The sequence below is a fragment of the Cyprinus carpio genome, chromosome A16 (assembly GCF_018340385.1).
Source record: "Cyprinus carpio isolate SPL01 chromosome A16, ASM1834038v1, whole genome shotgun sequence".
NCBI classification, from domain to species: domain Eukaryota; kingdom Metazoa; phylum Chordata; class Actinopteri; order Cypriniformes; family Cyprinidae; genus Cyprinus; species Cyprinus carpio.
Window position 1 is genome coordinate 10,217,523 of NC_056587.1, and position 18,928 is coordinate 10,236,450.

The 18,928-nt window shown below is 37.9% G+C and overlaps 1 protein-coding gene across 1 annotated transcript; it reads left to right on the forward strand.

Annotated features, from left to right (window-relative positions):
* Window positions 1-153: 153 nt before the first annotated feature.
* Window positions 154-16,616, forward strand: LOC109080538 (band 4.1-like protein 4B). The gene is given in 21 exon segments (XM_042771898.1): window positions 154-473; window positions 4,482-4,586; window positions 4,905-4,947; window positions 5,633-5,711; window positions 6,539-6,583; window positions 7,072-7,124; window positions 7,234-7,354; window positions 8,523-8,610; window positions 9,869-9,957; window positions 10,063-10,132; window positions 10,461-10,630; window positions 10,713-10,822; window positions 10,992-11,022; window positions 11,150-11,183; window positions 12,066-12,181; window positions 13,694-13,833; window positions 15,431-15,452; window positions 15,454-15,475; window positions 15,477-15,539; window positions 15,648-15,731; window positions 16,554-16,616. Coding segments are annotated over 21 exon segments (1,797 nt in total). The 5' UTR covers window positions 154-224.
* The last annotated feature ends 2,312 nt before the right edge of the window (window positions 16,617-18,928 follow it).

An 18,928-nucleotide genomic window follows, 5' to 3' on the forward strand; every position in this document is an offset into this window, starting at 1 on the left:
GCGCTTGTTTTCCAGCCCGTACGCCACGAGGAAACAAAGCTCGTGACAGGGCGCCATATCCCGACTTGCTCCCCCGCTGCATTGAACGGCTTAGTCCGGTAGACGCCCGCCTTTCTTCGTCGCGGAAAGCCTGAAAAAAAACAGCTGGGATGCCTTCCTCTTGAGGGTCCGGTATCGGTGCCGTTTTCCCTGGTTGATTAAAGCGCCGTCTCGCGGGAAAAAAGATGATGGGTTTTCTGCGCAGGACGTTTAGCCGACGGTCAAAACGACGCTTTCGGACGTCAGAGGAGCTGGAGGGGACCGGCAGAGGCGGAAACGCGGTGCTTCAGGCGCACCAGCAGCAGGTGATTCACGCGCCGATCGTAGTGACCGGGGGAGCCGTGGTCCACATCCCCGCCGCGGGCAACAGCAAAGACGCCATCACATGCAGAGTCCTGTTGCTGGACGGATCGGATGTCAGCGTGGAGTTACCGGTGAGTGGAGGACTTTTCGTCAGAGAAAAGTCACCTTGATTGTTTTGAATGTAGAGTTTTTACGGTAAAGTTGGGTTTTAACAGCCTGTCACTGTGTTTAACTACCTGTCCCGGTAGTTGAGAGGTACACGGATGGAGCTCGTGCTCCCGTCCTCATGTTTACTTCCCACCCACAGCGACCGCTCAACCTGTCACACACAAACCTGCAGATCCCCTCGAGCACTGGGAGCTTTTCACTGAAAATGAAACAAACAGGGAGAAAAACACACAAGGGAGTTTCACTCTCATTCTCTCTGTCAAAGTGTTTAACAGAAATAAATTCCCATGTGTTGACTGCGGTCGAGGAACCAGTTAAGCGCTTGACCTTGGTCCCACTCTTGCAAGTCGCGCCATGAAATGTCTATCACTTTCTGAATGACCGCTCATCTGTTTCTAACTATCAGTATTGTCCGTGCTCTGCTGAATGTCTCATTTTAACACTATGCCGTCTACTTGGAGCGTAATTTTGTGAATTTGAGTTCTATCCAAGCAACATCCATTGACATTTTGAGGAAATTGACAGGTTGTAGCTTTTTTTCTCATTTATTCTCTATAATTTATTCTCAGCCAATGAAAGCATTTCCAAAAACCCAAGACATTAAGCTCTACCTGTCACCAAGCAACAGACAGAAAGCCTGTGTCTTAAGAATGTGGATCTTTCCTCGAATTTGTGTCTCAAAGTACAAAGAAATGCTATTAATTTAGAATATCTAAATAACGATTAGCTAATAAAATAAACTGGACAATGTAATTTCTTTCACTTAAAAAATGTTAATAAATAATTGAGCAAATAATTGAACATTGTTAGGCTACATCTTTTTAAGAACTGAATCATTTGGACATGCATGTGTTAACATGACAGCATATAGAATAAACACATGCTTGTAGTGTATAAGCTATCAGGTTGCTTGTGTGTTGGCTAACTAAAACCGACATCTATGCTCAGTCGTAATTGTAATCGAGTGATAAAGACGAGATTACCCATCAAAAATTCTCACAGTGTATGGAGAAGAGATGACAGGTTTTTAGACCAAAATCATTGGCTGGGTCTGAATTAACATACTCCCTAAATAGGTACTTCTCTTGAATTTAAGTATGTACTTCTCTGTATTGTATGAATCTAATCCAAACATTACCATCAATCTAACGAAAAATATATAGCCTCTGTGTTTGTTTCCTTGCGCAAAGTGCATTTCTGGTTTTACGTTCCCTGTTCAAAGTTTTCTGTAATCACTCGGCTCTAGCTCCACTCCATGTTTTTTATTTCCTCGCTGGTGAGAGAAACCCGCTTTGAGCGATCATGAAGCAAAAGAAAAAATACAGGCGCTCCTGCTGTCAAAAACCTGTTCTTCAGGCAAAATCTGCTTCCACACTGGTCACATGATCTGGGCTAGAACGCCTGTACACAGACAACCCAAAATGATACAAAAGTATGTCAAAGAATATCAGCACTCTTTGAACATCACCGGGCCGATCAAGTAAGAGGACTAGAACTGTTATACAATTATGTTTAATGGTGAATATTTCCTTATTTTCAACATAAGCCCTGTAAAAGCCTAAAGCTTGTTGCACGTCATCTATTGTTTTTTTTCACAGACATAGATTTGCTGATCGTTGGTTTATAAATATGGCTGTCATACTCAGACAATGTTATGCTATACAAGTCTGAACATGTTGAAGAATTTGTATAAGGCCTTTCCCTTTTGTGTGTCATCACTTTAGTGTAACAAATCATACATTTATTTCATATCGGCAGAGAATAGCTCTGAAATATATGTTGATGTATGTATGTTAAGGGTTATAGTTCAACCTGAACAGCAGCAAGTATCAAAGAGAATAATAGCCATCACCCCCCCTCAGGGTGTGTCCCAAATCCAGCCACTCTCCTCTGACACTTCAAGCTATTTTTGCTCCGGCCTTGGTTTGTGTGCAACTTATATACAGTATGTGTGTGTATTTTTTCATCTGTCTTTTAGATTAAGTCTGTGTGCCTTGTGGTACTCTTATAAATGTCAAGGTGGAGAGCCTTTATCAATCATATATCAAGCACAATAGACTAGTACTTTCAGTTGAAAGACAATAAGTACATTGTCTGTAAATCCTTCAGGTTTGTATTGTATTGTATTGTGTTGTAGTATTCACTACATTCAGGCAAGGCAGCTGGCAAACTCATTGTTTATAAATTTTACAGCATATAGTATCAAGCTTATACAGTGGCTCCAAAAAAGTATTTGGACACTTAAGCCACACTTGTCACTGCATTACATAACAAAATTAAATCAATCCAAGTGGCTATTAAGCACACATCTTTAGCAAAACATGTCACAAAAAGAGGTTGAATAAAATGTCACTTATTCCTGAAGGCAAAACTGCATTTTCAGCATCATTACTCCAGTCTTCAGTGTCACACGATCCTTCAGAAATAATTCTAATGTGCTGAGTTGGTGCTGAAGAAACATTTCTTAATATTATCACTGCTGTAAACAGTTGTGCTGCTTAATATTTTTGTGGAAACGGTGACATTTCTTTGAGGAATAGAACGTTCAAAAGAACAAGTTATTTGAAATTAACAAATGTCTTTAATGTCAATTTTGATCAATTTAATGCATCTTTTGTGAAAAATACATATATATATATATATTTTAAATACAAAATCTTACTGGCCTTACTTTTGAATCGTAGTGCAACTAAAAACAATGGCTTAGAAAAATGGAGGTCACTTATATTAGCAGCTTATTTAATATTTGACTTTGGGGAACTCCAAAACAATGTTGCATTTCTAGGCAGTGCCATAATTAATTTCTTTTACTCTGTAGAGATGCTGATTCACGATTCATGATTGGCTGAGTTCCACTCAGGGAATACTTCTCCTCATGCTCATCATAACAGGGAGCTCCTGCCGTTTCCAGGGCCTATTCTGATCACATGCTCCCTCCTTCACCTCACAACATCCTCAAACCAAACAAAAGAAATCAATCAAGCTCCATAAAATGGAACAAATCAATAGCTAAATTCCAAATTCTTTGCATTTCCGGATAGTTTCTGATCTCAGTGGAATGCTGGCCTTGAAAATAAACTGACCATCACAAAGCAGAGATTATCTCCAGAATAGTTTATAGAGTTTTTCCTTCGTGTGTGCTTTTGTGGTCCCCCTCATCTAGACCCTGCATGAAATAGAAAATAGAGACTCTTGATCTGTCTTTGGCCTTTGAAAGTGCTCTGGGATTGTATTATCCATCAAATGGCTTTGTAATAAGACTGCTCAAAGACAACATTTCTTACCATCATCAGTGTAGAATACCGTTTTTGCTGATTAATATTATATAATTATATAACATTTTTATTTCAGGATTCTTTGAACAGAAAGTTCAAAAGAACATTTATTTGAAAGAACATTTATTTGAAACAGAAATTGATTTTAACAATATTAATTGTTTTTTACTGTCACTTTTGTATACATTTAATGCATTCTTGCTAAATATAAATATAAATTTTGATCCAAAGAAAAAATAGTACTGATTCTGGTAGTTGTGTAGATTACACAGTTTTTGTTATATTGGTAACGATGAAAATATATTTGTCTTTGTGTTCATTTAAAATGAAAAGTTTGAAATTGTATTTATTTAATTAGTTTCTGCTTAACTAGATTTTTATTGTATTTAACCACTTGATCAAAATTATAGTACTTCTGATTGAAAGAAAAACATTTTCAAAAGACTAAAATTAGTTGAGATGAATTCTGAGATATTTTAAGCTATATCACTCAGCCGTAGTGAGTGCATATGAAAATCAATGTAGCATGTACATCGCTGTGGCTAATCAGGGCCATCATGCCCTGCAGGCACACCGGAGCAACTTCTTGCCGCCAACGTACTTCACAGGTGTCCCCTTAAACTGTCACAAGATCAGTGTGACGCCCCGAGCTTTCCACACTTAGTGATTTATCTTTGATTTAAATGTGTGTTTCAGAAACACTCCAAGGGACAGGATCTGTTTGATCAGATTATGTATCATTTGGATCTGGTGGAGGCTGATTACTTCGGTCTGCAGTTCATGGACCCAGAGCAGGTTGCGGTGAGTTGCACTTAATGAGCGTCCGTACACGTGTGTGTGTGTGTGTGTGTGTGTGTGTGTGTGTGTGCGTGCATGTGCGTGTGGCAGTGACCTGTTTTTCTATAAGCTGCAGCTCTTAGACTATAAATGAGAAATTGAGAGTGTCAGTGTGAAACAGCCACTCAACATCAATCAGAACAACAGGATTTTCTTTTTCTCAGCACTCAGACTAATAACAAACTCTTTGTCTTGTTCCCTCTCCTTCCCTCCCACTGTCTCCCCCAATCCTCCCATGCTGTTTTCCGCTCTCTTCTACTTCACATTTTCTTATGTTTTCAGCAATGGTTGGATGCAGCCAAGCCCATAAAAAAGCAGATTAGATGTGAGTAGTCATAAGACATCTTTGCTGTGTGTGTAGGGTCGTGGAAGTTACACACACACACACTCACACACACACACACACACACACACACACACACACACACACACACCACATACAAGTAGTTTATTGTGGAGTTGTTTAGTTGGCTGGTCACAGATGGTTGATGACCTTGGGCTCATAATTTACTGTTGCCTTAGTGACTAGTGACAAGTGTTTACGAGTGTATACTATGGGTGTGACTAGAGCCAATCTCTATGTATGCTGTGCAAGACATACCCCACGCAGATCACTAAACAAAGTTGTTGGATGGAGAAAGGGAGAGATGGAAGTAGCATCAATATAATTTGATTTCAGCACTGATTTAAAATATTTCAGTCCATGCAACTTGTGTGCAATCCAAAAAAGACCATGTTGCCAGTGAAATGAATCCATTGATTCAGTCTCTCTGGCGTTTTTCTATATTACAGCATAACCGCTTTTCAACACTTTTAAAAGCCGTTGAGTCACACTGAATCAACATTAGCTGACTTATGCCTGTTTCTATGACAACAATCTTTCATAACCTTAAAGAAATGCTTCTTGTCTTTTTCCCCCGTTAAAGTTTATGTACAAATTTCATAGTCATTGACATTGAGTGTCTGTTTCATTCTGGTATACTCTTACTCATAAAATCTCTCTGTTGTAGTTGGACCTCCATACAGATTGTTTTTCAGGGTTAAATTCTATTCTTCAGAGCCAAATAACCTTCACGAAGAGTTCACCAGGTAAACAACAGTAGTCATATATGCCTTTACCTTGTCTGTCTTGTAAGCTATTTTAATTCATCAAACTGAGATTTTTAAAGGGATAGTTCACCCAGAAATGAAAAATTGTCGTCATTAATCACCCCCATTTTGTTCAAATCTGGCTTACTTTCTTATGTGAAACAAAGAAGATGCTTGCCTCTACAATATCCTTTCATCTCCACATAATGAATGAATGAACCCTGCAGATAACAAGCTCCAATATGACAAAAAGGTGCTATAAAAAACATACATAAATGTTGTCCATAGGGTTCATGTGCTATATTGTCTTCTGAAGTAACATAAAGTTAAACATTTATAATATTGCTTCAGAAGACTGAAATACTCTTGAGTGTGAGTACAAAGCATTTTTAATTTTGGGTGAATTATTATTTTTTTTAATAGAAGAGAGATTTTCAATGTATCTGTCAGTTACATTTAGAATACTTTTCCCATCATCAAACACTCACTTTAATCTTTAAAAACATTTTATTTAATAATACTATAAATATAATCTTAACAAATCTCAACATAAATAACAATTTTGCCTTATTGTATTTTATATTGTTGTGCTCCCTAAATTTATTTGTAGCATTTAAAATTATTTGGGTTTGTTTGTTTATGTATTTATTTATTTACTTTTAATCTGTAGATTTTTTTTTTTTTTTTTTTTTTGACAAATTAGTTTAACAATTATCTGCTTATCATATTTGCCCGATTTTTTAATGGTTTCATCCCCTATTATGTATGGTATCATATCTGCACTATAATATTTGACTTATGACTATGTAACCACTTTTTTTTTGCAGGTATCTCTTCGTACTGCAGCTTAGACAAGACATACTGTCCGGCAAGTAAGAAATTACGCTTACCTCACAAAGACGTGCACAAACATGCACATGCAGCGGAAAAAGAGAGCCTTTCATATCCCCCTTATTGCCCTGTGTCACACCTCTGACCCTCCCTCTGTTACATGCACATACAGTGAGGCAGGGTTTCTACCGGGGTCCAATAAAAGCTCTGTTTCAGTGTGTATAATCTGGGTCTGGTCTCCTGGGTGCTGCTCTGCTCCTTTTTAATAAAAGAAACTCCAATGAGAACCAACACACAGCTTCTAATTTAAGAGCACAGATACAGTCCGACACACTTTCCCACACAGGGGGCACACACTTTCTTACATAAACACGGGGTCCCGTCATCTCACATTTTACGGAAGTGGATTTTGACCATTATTTGAAAGTGCTTTGCTTTGAAAATGCATTGAACGTTACCTTTTTTATGCAGCAAACACATTTAGTGGCTGTTTTAAGGGTCATTAATTCTCTTCTTCTTCCCCGAGCAGGTTAAAGTGTCCATATGATGTGACTGTGGAACTCGGGGCTTATTGCTTACAAAGTGAGTTCTGTGTGATTTATGGGCAGTTTGGACTTTTTTCATGTGTTTGCATATTTATAGCAGATTTTTGCCTTTTCATTTCCATTTCTTCCTGTTCATGTGTTAATAGGTGAACTTGGGGATTGTGATCCATTAGAACACTCTACTGTGTTGGTATCAGAGTTTCGCTTTTCACCCAAACAGACAGAGCTGATGGAGGCGGACATCTACCACAAATGGGCCGAGTGCAGGTAACCCCATCTGAGTCAGTATTTCTTATCCCTACCCTACACTCTTAAAAATAAAGTTTCCAAAAGGAGGTTTCTGTAGCAATGCAATTTTGGGTTCCCCAAAGAAACTTTAAGTGAACAGTTAATTAAAAGTACCATTTTAGTTCTTAGTATGAAGAATATTCCAATAATCTAATGAACATTTTCCATTATATAGAACCTTTTGTGCAATAGAAAAGTTACATTTATGTTAGAGGTTGTTCATGGTAGCACTGATGCCATTAAAGAACCTTAAGAGTATACTATACAGTTTTGGCGCAGTACTGTATGTCCTGACATACAAGTTGATGAACGTGAAAGTACTATGCAACTTGACTAATCATAGCCAATCAGAAAACATTTAATGTTCAATATTAAAACACTGAACCACTGAGCAAGCAACCAACAAAATGTAGTTTCACAGTCTGGTTAGGACAGAAAGTAAGATTAACAGAGATTTACTGCTTTATGCTTTGTCACATTGCACGGTGTAAGATTGTGCTTTGAATGAAGTTTTGAATGACTGAAGTGTCAGATTTGGTCTCACTTAATTACGATTTGGGCACTTTCATTTGCTAGTGGTATCACACTTGAACTGTTTACATGTATTGAACATGAACTGAAAACTTGGCCTCCCTGTGGTTTTATTAAATCCTCAGCTCTGCATTTGACCCCCGTTTTAAGAGCAATCATCAGAGTCAGCGTGCTACTGTACAAGTACGTGCTCCGCTGAAGATCATTCCCTACAGATGAGATGTTGCATTTGTTTAAATGTGTCTGGATTGTTTGTTATTCTTGGAAATGAAATTAGAAATTTTGAGACTTTATAGACCTGGGGGTTGAAAATATGCAGTGCAAGACAAATAATGGTTTGAATTGAATTCTTGCAGATTTTGTCAGCCGGTGTAGATATTAGAGCACAGAGCAGAGGTATAATGTGAGAGGATTTCCAGGGGTTAATAAAAATTTCAGCAGAACTTTGGAAGCACTTGATGGGACATATGGCAAATGCTGTCAGGCTGTGCAAGAGGGAGCTGCTGTAGTCTAGCCATGAAATGACAGGGCACTGGACAAAGAGTTGAATGATGAGTTATGGTGTTCATTACGGCTCGTGAGTTAGAATGTTCACCACCAGAACATCTCTCTACAGGGGAATGAGTCCTTCCCAAGCTGAGCTAAATTTCCTGAATAAGTGCAAGTGGCTGGAGATGTATGGAGTGGACATGCACTTTGTGAAGGTGAGATCATTCCCTTTAGTTCATTTACATCCTTCCAGTACTTGGATTTCAAGGATTAGTTTTAAGATTGTATTCAAATTCTTGGTTTCATTATCTTTCATTATACCTTCACAATAGGGGAATTATCTCCATCAATAAGTGCTCTATCATAATGCTGTACTTTACAAAGACAATATTATACCCATAAACCTCCATTACATCTTTCTGTATTATTATACCCTGTTAAAAGCTGCACTTATTCCTTCACAACAGCAGCTGAAATGATCTCTATAATAGCATTATCAGAAGTAATATCCACCTATTCATCAATCAGTTTAATGCATCATCTCTTAAAAGTACCTGTGATATCAGTTGGTACACTACTGTTCATTTTTTTGGGTATGATTTTATTTTTCAAAGAAATAGGACTGCACATTATCATCATTAATCATTCAAAGTACACTAATTTTATTCTGAGTGCTTAAGATGTGTTTTTATTTCTACGGGTTATCTTAAGGGTTTTCCATTATTTTAATTTTAGTTTTAGTATAACATTATAATACTATGCATATTTTTACTTTTTTATTTTAAAGAAGAAACCAATCCAATGTATCGTTCACATTTGAGGCTTAATACTATAGAAAAGCAATAAAAGTTTTTCAGTTAAAGTGTCTTCAGCTTGTTTATTTTCACTAAAAATATAGCATGCCATTGCTTCAAACAATGATTTAAACATCATTCCTTGTAAATTGTGATAATCCTAAATAATAATTGCAATTTCAAGGGAATAATCGACAATTATGATTTTAGTCATAATCATGCAGCCCTACAAAGAAATTATTTTATTCAGCATGGATGCATTAAATTGACCAGTTTATGGTGTTATAAATATTTCTATTTCCAATAAATGCTGTTCTTTTGAACTTTCTATTCATCAAAAAATCCTAAAAAAATTATCACCTAGCCAAAAAAATATTAAGCAGCACAACAGCTCAACATAGATAACAATTATTATTATTATTATTATTATTATTATTATAATTACACTGTAAAATATATTAAAACAGAAAAGAGTTTTTTTTTTTTTTTTTTTTACTGTATTTTGGTCAAATAAATGCAATCTTATATAATAAATGAGCATAAGAGAACTGTCAAAAAATAAATAATAATACCCAACCCAAACTTTTGAACGGTAGCGTGTTTATTATACCTGTTCAGTTAAACCTGTGTAATATCCTTGTGAGACTGCTGTGTAAAAGTGCTCTATGCTGACGTGCAGGGACGGGATGGAGGAGAATATGCTCTGGGACTCACACCAACTGGAATCCTTGTTTTCGAGGGATCCAGCAAAATTGGTCTCTTCTTTTGGTGAGATTCACAGATACACCCCTGTTGTTCTGACCAGTAGCTGGGTCTTAACTCTTCAGTCATGGCTGATATTTCTCAACATCATGTATGTAATGTTTCCATCAGGCCTAAAATAACCCGTCTTGACTTTAAGAAGAACCGACTTACATTAGAGGTGGTGGAGGATGATGAGAAGGTAAGTTTTACATACACAAAATTGCACTCACTTATCTGTGCTCACACTCTTTACATTCCTTTGTACCAGGGTCCTTCAGCCTTGGTTGATGTGTTTACATAAGCTTGTAAAATAATCACTAGTGCCGTGGAGTCATACTTGTACAATTGAATTTAGTTTTGCATTTTAAGGTGGCAGAAACATTAAATATTTAGCTTAAATTGATTAAATTTATTTATTTAGCTTAGTAAAATATTAAAAAACTCATGAATAATTTGGAAATCCCTGTGCTCTATATTTTTAAGTGCTCTAAAAACGTTCTTTTGCACCTGTATGTTTGTGCATGCAGGGCCGAGAGCAGGAGCACACGTTTGTGTTTCAGCTTTCGAGTTCTCGGGAGTGTAAGCACTTATGGAAGTGTGCAGTAGAGAGCCACGCCTTCTTCCGGCTCAGACAGCCAACCCACAACAAGAGCAACCACAGTGACTTCACACGCCTCGGCTCGCGGTTCAGATTCAGGTCCATACACACACGTACACCTATTCTGGCAACATATTTACACTGTCACCTTTTTTAAGTGTCATGTTGTTTGTGTTTACAGTGGAAGGACTGAATATCAGGCCACACGTAGTGGTAAAGTCAGGAGAGCAAGCACTTTTGAGAGAAGACCAAGTAAAAGATATCCCTCACGGGCCCAGTCTATGGTCAAAGGTAGGTCTGTGTGCTGTATCTCTTCTTCCAATAATCAACCTTATGCATTCCTGACATGCTTAATGTCTGTGTCTGCCCAGCATCTGACTCTAAAGCCTTTAAATGCTGCTTTATTGCAAGTATCACATCACATATGTCATGTTCATATGACTGCTTTTGTCTTTCACAGCCATAACTCCAGCAAAACATCCACATCTAAGGTAAAGCCACACAAACACGATTGTGAGCACTCAAACATGTTTTTTATGCTTATTTAGTTATTTTTGTTGTGCTTAAGTAATGTAGAATTATTATTGTGTAATCAAAGTTTCTCTCTCCATTCTGTAGTGCACAGACCAGCCCTGAATCAAGCTTAACACCGGTACTCTTTCAATATCTTTCATCCTGTATATGATTATTTCAGTAAAAAAATAAGTGTGGGGATTTAGTAACTACATCAGGGATTTTTAGACTGGTGTTCTAAGGCCTTTTTATTTTGTAAATTGTTTTAGGGTTGTCAGATTTTACATATTAATTGAATATGTTTTTATTAAATTATATTTTTAATGTTTTCATTCTGTTTTTTTAAAAGTCAGGTCCAAAATTATGGTTGTTTTATTTTATAGACAGTGTAACAGTAGGAAATATTGATTGTAAGACACAATTCTCTGTATTTATTGTAAAATATTTCTTGTGAAAAGTGCTAGATATATTTTAGGGTCCTTTGCAAAATGAACATCATATTTGAGGACCATTTGCAAAAAATTTGAAAACTAATATAAGATGGAGAAAATTATTTTATATTTCAGTGCTTTTAGTATCTCCTTCCCACAGGAAACTTTTGTGTTAACTCACAAATGTATAGTTTTTTACAAAAGTCAAAAAAATCTCAAAAATTTGCAAGCAAACGCAAAGTTTTCTCAGGGAAATGTAAAAGTTTTTTTCAAGAGAAGGCACATGCAAAAGTTTTGCAAGAGTGCTTCTCAGCAGAACACAGTACACAGAACACAGCGAGAGAATGCAAAAGCATTTAAATAACATTTTTCCTCCCATCACTATTTTTTTTTCCCCATCATCATGTCCCTTTAGGGGTTCTGTAGAAAACCTGAGGCTTGAGACTCATTTCTCCAAAGAACATTCATGAAATGTCTTTTTTTTTTTTTTCCAAAGGCTGATATTTAGCCCGACTAAGTTCTTAATGGTGAAGTAACTGGCAAGAGGCTTCACTCATATGAATCATATTTTTTCTCATGTTTCCCTCCAGTATAAGCACAACATTCCAATTGCACAGGAACCCTGGAAAAGACCACATCCGTCTAGTCTGACCCCTCCTCTATACGTACAGCCTATGGAACTGGGACACGTTCCACCACCACACAGGTATACATTTTTATCTACCAAAACTGAAAGATAAAGCCTCTGCCAATCTTTCAGTTTCTGTAAAAAAATCACAAAATGTAGGCTGATCTCATCTGTGTTTCACCTGCATGTGCATATGTGTCTGATTTAGACCCTCCCAATGTGGACAGACCCCCTGCGAGCAGTGGTGGGTTTGGTGAGAGCGGTTTGATTGAGCACAGTGGCAGGGGTGTGTCAATCGTGCACAGAGACAAAGTTAGACTGCGCTGTGAGCATGTGAAAGAGTGTTTGGATGAGCTGCTCACCTTAGTAAAAGAGACCTCTGAATGCTCGCATCCAGTCACAGTCTGTCATCCATCTGCATCATCACACCTGCAGGAGTCTCATCCGTTGCTTGTGATCATCCATCATGTGACATGTCTCAACAGACCAAATGCATCCTGAAATAATAAAAACATATTCAGCATATGCAGACCTTGACGTCTGACTCTGACAATCTGCATGTTGATAGCTTTTAGAGTTTTGCATGATTTCCGATAAATTTTAGAACTAGCAAACTACCTGAAAGAGGATGTCAGGATATGTAACTGCTGCTGTTGTGGCTTCATATTCTATAGCAAGGTTGCTCAGTTTTGTCCCAGCGCTACTCTTAAATCATCAGATCCATCTCACCAAGCTGTTAAAAATTACAGACAAGTGTGTCTGGACCTCCAGACTGAGCACTGTTGTTCTAGATTATAGCCTATTTTTTATCATTTTAGTTCATAGATTTGTGCATATTATGTCAGAAAGTTTACTTTTAAGTGCAAATCTCTCATGCCAAGCACCTCACTGTTTACAAACCTTGCTTTACTTAATTTAAATTCACCTTGAAAGTACTCATGACTCTGTTCTATATGTGCTACTGATCATTACGTATTTGATGAAGTGTTAAGTTAGAAACCTTTGTGTTTGGAAAAATCCATCGAAAATCTGTTCAATCGGCAAGGGACAGGGGCTTTTAATGATTACAGACTGCTGCAATTAGGCCTGCCTAAATAAATGTGTTTGCACTAATCGACTCAATTTTATTGATTATGTAAACGCTTGACATTTGCTTCTCATTTTTGTATTAACATTTGCACTGTTGCATTTTCTGTTTAATAACACCATTTGCATAAACAGTTGTTGTTGTTCCATCCATTGAAATTACTTTAATAAGCACTGTTATTAAATTAGAAAGCTGTGTGCATGTTTCTGCATGTCATTTTACTGTGGTTATTCATAACTTGCTACTTGGAAAACAAATCAATAAAAAAGTACCAGCTCAGGTTTGCATTGGTCATATGCTGGTGTTAGTTGTGTTGTGAATGCATATAGGATCAATAAAGATGACACATGCCATTTGGTTGCATGTGCCAGTGAGTGTCTAGATGTGTATGAATGAACTTGAGAGTCTCTTGTTCCCTGAATCTTTACGTCATACAGTCTAAGATATATGGAGCTGTCATATGTAGCATTGTACACTGTGTAATTGTGCATTGTTTTATAGTTTTTCCCTTTAAGCACTGCAGACACCCGGAGGTTTAGTGTGGAAGAGAACGAAGCTCCTCATTTTGGAAAGATCCATCACTGCTACCATCGCCATGGATACGAAAAACAGGAAGCACTGTGCCTCACGACAGCTAAACCTAGTGAGTCCTGAGTCTGACTAGAGCTGCTTGGCTTGGGTGCTGCTATTATATATGTTAAATAATCAAGAACTTATTCGTGTGTTTGAACGAGTCGGTTAAGTAAATGATTAGTGCCTTTGACTCATGTATGGAGATAGAACTGTTGCATAATTAAACCTATTGACAAATAAAATAGAATGAGAATCCACAAGTAAATATTAGAGTTTCACAAACATGAATTAAATTTACAAATAAATAAAATGAGATTTCACAAATATCTATTTATGTCACAAACACAACTTTGCCTGGCATTCATTTGTGGATCTTGAAACATTTCTAACGACGAAACGCTGACAAATCCACAGATGCGTGGACTCCGCCCCCCGTCTACTCAAGTCAGAAAATAGCCACACTTCCCTGGCCAATCGTTGCACGGTCTCTCTTTAACCGTAACGTTTTGCTGTTATCTGAATTGGCTTGAGTAGACGGTGGGTGGAGTCCACGGGGTGATCGCGTTCTATGCGGATCTTTGGGATGGTTGCGATTTGGACCCGAGGTCTCTTCACACCAAGCGGCAGCCTGCCGCTCTCCCTCGTGAAGCCAACAAGGAAGTAACTTAAACTGTAATTTGTCAACTGGCTGTTAGAGGCTGGCTGCAAAAGGGAGACAATCTCATAGACTCCCCATGTTAAAATGTCCAACTTTACAGCAGAAAAAAAACATGTTTACAGCCTGGTTCAAAAAAATTATTTTGGTCTATATAGCTAATTTTGCCCTTCATGACAACTGTGAGGGGGGTGAATTTTTCTTTTATAACTCATCGGTTTAAATTATATTAAGCATTGAAATTCTGCATAATTAAGGGCATGGCCACTTGAGTGATCAGGTGGATTGCTGCTGCTGTCGCCGCTGGCAAGCAAGGTGGGCGTGGTTTCAGCAACCAGCTCCTGTCTCTTTACCCATTTTTTCGATTATCCGGGAGTGACACACATGACGCGCTGCCAAGATGGCCGCCTCCGCCCACTTTGAGCTTCAAAAACGCTCTTCATAAATCTACTGGGTGACGTCACGGACACTACGTCCATGTTTTTATACAGTCTATGCTTCACACACAAAGTGATAACTAAACAATACCTATTAGCATCCATACCAATGGAAAATAACGTTATGATTAGTATTAGCGCTGCTTGTCGCTTTAAAGATTGCTTAGGGAGCGTTCACACCAAAGATGATAACAATTAAGTTTTAACAACCAAAAAAAACAAAAAACATTAGCCTAACAACCAATCAGAAAAAAAAGCACAGGCTTTTTTTTTTTTTTATAAGTTTTTTTTAAAGAGTTTTTGTCTATTGAAATTTATTTTTGGGGGGGAAGACATTTAATGAGCTAAACAATTGGCATGTTGTTAAACAACAGCACAATCCACTGAACACACAGTAGGCCTGCTTCTATCGCGCTCAGCCTTGTTTTCATTACTCTCAAAATGAAATATGCTGCTACCCTCACTAAGGTCTATTGGACTTTACTCTGTGAATGCCACTCTGCCAATCAAATTCGACGAGTGAAACTAACTTTTAAAATTCAAAATACGGATGCTGATGTGTTTGTTTACATCAGAAGCTTGGGTCGTGTCTCCTGGCTCCCGATGAGTTGGATCGAGCTTCTGCAGAAGCAGCTAGAAGCAGAACCTGCAGCCTGGCCGGCTCTCCACATCAACATAGACATGGTCAGTTATTGAGATCACAGCCACCTGGAACATAAAAGACAAAATAAAATATTTTATGGATGTTTTATGCCATATAAATAAGTATTTCAATTCCCTCTGTAACTACAGGCAGAGGAAAAACCACTTTCTGAGAAAAGTCTTCCTTCCTCCCCTGCAGTTTTACAGGAACAGCTGAAGAGCAACATCTCTAAAGTAACTGCTCTCACAGACAGACAGCAAGACATGACACTCTATTAATAAAAGCTGATGTCACAAGTTAATTGTCTATTATATATCTGCGATCCAAAAACCAAAGTATCCCTGAGCAAAAACACGGTAATTCCAGCTAAAGTGGTGGTCAAGTTTAAAGTTTGCAATGGAAAGAATGGAAGTCAATAAGACGGTTCGATTAAACATCATGAATTCTTTTTTTAAATGAAACACATACATGGATTAATCGTTTTCACAATAATATCTGTAACATGCAATTATATAAATAGATAGGTGAATTTTAAATTTCATGCTCACTTTAATGTTTAAGCAGCTTGATTAGGTCTCTCCAATAGAATGTACCATGATCTCAGGTAGTCTAACAATTCCTAAAGTTGACCGAGATCTACCAGGTTGACCTCAGCCATACCCAAAATTAGGTTTTCCTGCAGTGATGCCATAGAAGAACTTAGTGTGAAGAACATTTTTTAAATCTGATTTATATTTTTTGTGCTTTAAAGAACCTTTTGTGTAATGGAAGGTTCCCTGGATGTTAAAAGGTTCTTCATGGAACCATTAATGCCAATAAAGAAAACCTTTATTTTCTATAGCCTAAAACCAGTTTGGACCAGCTAGGGAACCACATAAAGCCACCTACCTTCGTTAGCTGGATTATTGGAAAAAAGCCAAATATCAGTACTATACACAAAACCAATTATAACGGGTTTATAAAGCACAAATACTGTATTGAGGGCTACAGAATGAGGGCATGTGACAGTAGCAGAGAGATCATGCTAGCTTGTACTCTGCTCTATCCTACTGTAGCATGCCACCCAAAGTGATAGTGGAACCTCGAAGGGGAACTCTTCAAGTGGTAGACCAAACTGACCAGGTGAGAGCAGCAAGGTGTACCCAGCTCTGAAGATTCTCAAATGGTTTTCAAAACATCAGAAACCATGCACAGCGAGGCTTTGTCCTCTTCTGGTGGTGACTAGGATTTCACGGAATTTTGGCTTCCGTGTCTGCAGGGGTATCACCCACGCTCTTCATTCACAGGATTCAGGATCAAGCAGTGCAGTGAACACAGGATAAGCACAGAGTGGACCGGCGTCAAACGGTCTTGTCAGGCAGTTCAGCTTGTGAGAAGTAACGGAGGATCAAAAATACAGTGTTGATCACCTGGAGCAACTTTTAGAATTTAGAAAACACTGAGGCCTCTCTTGATTTTTTTTTTATTTCTCCTATAGTAACCCATACGGTGAGTGAAGATGGACACGGACCGGAGGAGCACTTGCAGCCCTCTACCCTACCCAGTGCCAAATATGGGGACAAATTCCTCATCAAGACAGACTCCTTGGCCAAAATCAGGTTCCAAACCCCCCATATACCCCATCAGATAAGATGGTATATGCAAAACAAGAGGGAATCGTCCGTCAGATGCGCGCAATCAAGAATTATTGTTTCAATCAAAAGTTTTTCAGTTACTGAATTCATTGTAGAAAAGGGCGCTGTTCACACAGTTTGCCTGGGATTAATTTATTCCGACAAGAGAAACTATCCAACATAACAGAATAGTCCCCAATAGGGAGACAGGGTGAAATTATAATGAAGAAAAAATTACACGCAGTGCACATGTAAAGGATAGTAAGCACTTCAGTGACCATCCTGTAATCATTCATGCACACTCACTCACAACACTGGTCCGACATTCCTTTCTTGTAATGAACAAACAACACACACACACAAATATGTTTTTTGAAGAACATCGTAACTCAGACATTTTTCTAAAATATTCTTCTTTTATTTGTTCCTTCCAAAGGAAATGCAGTAAGTTAATTTTTTAGCGGACTGTCCCTTTAAGTAATGATTAGTAAATTCTCAAAAGGGATCCAGACATTCGTGTACGTTAGTACATATTGTTACACACTATGTGGTTTTTGTTAAAATTGTGAAATATAAAGGGGTTCATATTGCCATTATTTGTCGTACATGAATTGTATGCTCTAGTCCAGCTGGACACAATCTGTCTCTATTTAGAAAGGTGAAACTCTGTTTTAAGTTGATTACCTTTAGCATTATGCATTCCCCTTTGGCCAGTTGTAGCCTGGTACTTGATGGACGCATATTCCGCCTCGAGTGGCACTGTTCACGCGGCGGTCGGCGCGACTTCCCGCCGCCACTAACAGCCACGGCTATGCAGCCCTTATTTTAATGTAAGAGCATTTTTTTAACTTAATGTGCCAAGCTTGAAGCTTCCGTGTCAAAGTCCTCCAGTTATTTTTAGCAGTACAACAATAATAATCATTATGCTGTTTTGTACTATTTTTAAAAAGTAGTTTACTACATTGTTTTACTACTTTGTTTGCTGCACTTTAGTTAACTCACCTAGAGAACGTATACGGTGTATGTATATATAAATAAGGTGAGATACTGTCGCCTGTCCTTACGTTATATCACACAATAAAATGTAACCTTGTTTTTCTGATAATCATCCACTGATATGCAGTAACAGTTTTGTTTGGTTTTATTACAAATATAAGATATATTGCCTATACAATATTACGTTTAATCACTGGAGATACTGTATGTGACAATATACAGACCTTTTTTCCTTCTCCATATCAGAAGGATCCGTCACATTTAAAAAGTGTGACAACTCTCTCCACCTGATTCTTTCCCAAGTCCAGTACCCCACCTGCTTCCATATACTACTCATACAGAAAGGTAACATATAATACACACACACACACACACACACACACAAAACAGTCAGGCCCTTTCCAAGATTTTGAATAATTCATCGATACATTTGCTGATGTATATCTTCCTTCCTATCTCTGATTATTCATATCTTTCTTTTTGTTATGCGTTTTCTATTTTTCTTTCCAATCTGTTGATGTGGGTCCTCAATGTTTTTTCCCTCTGATTGTTCCCACCTCTTTTCTAATTTCATCCTTCTGTCTTCGAATGTGGTGAAGCTCTGAAGACCTGGGATGGCGAGAGAGCAACTGCTGAGGGCTCTGTTAATGACAGAACTCTAAGACAACACACACCACACCATACAACACAACTGCCGACAGCACACAAAACCTACACAGACAATATAGCCCTTAAAGGGGTCATATGATGCGATTTTTCTTTCTCTTTGGTGTGTTACAAGCTCTTGGTGCATAAAGAAGATCTGTAAAGTTGCAAAGACT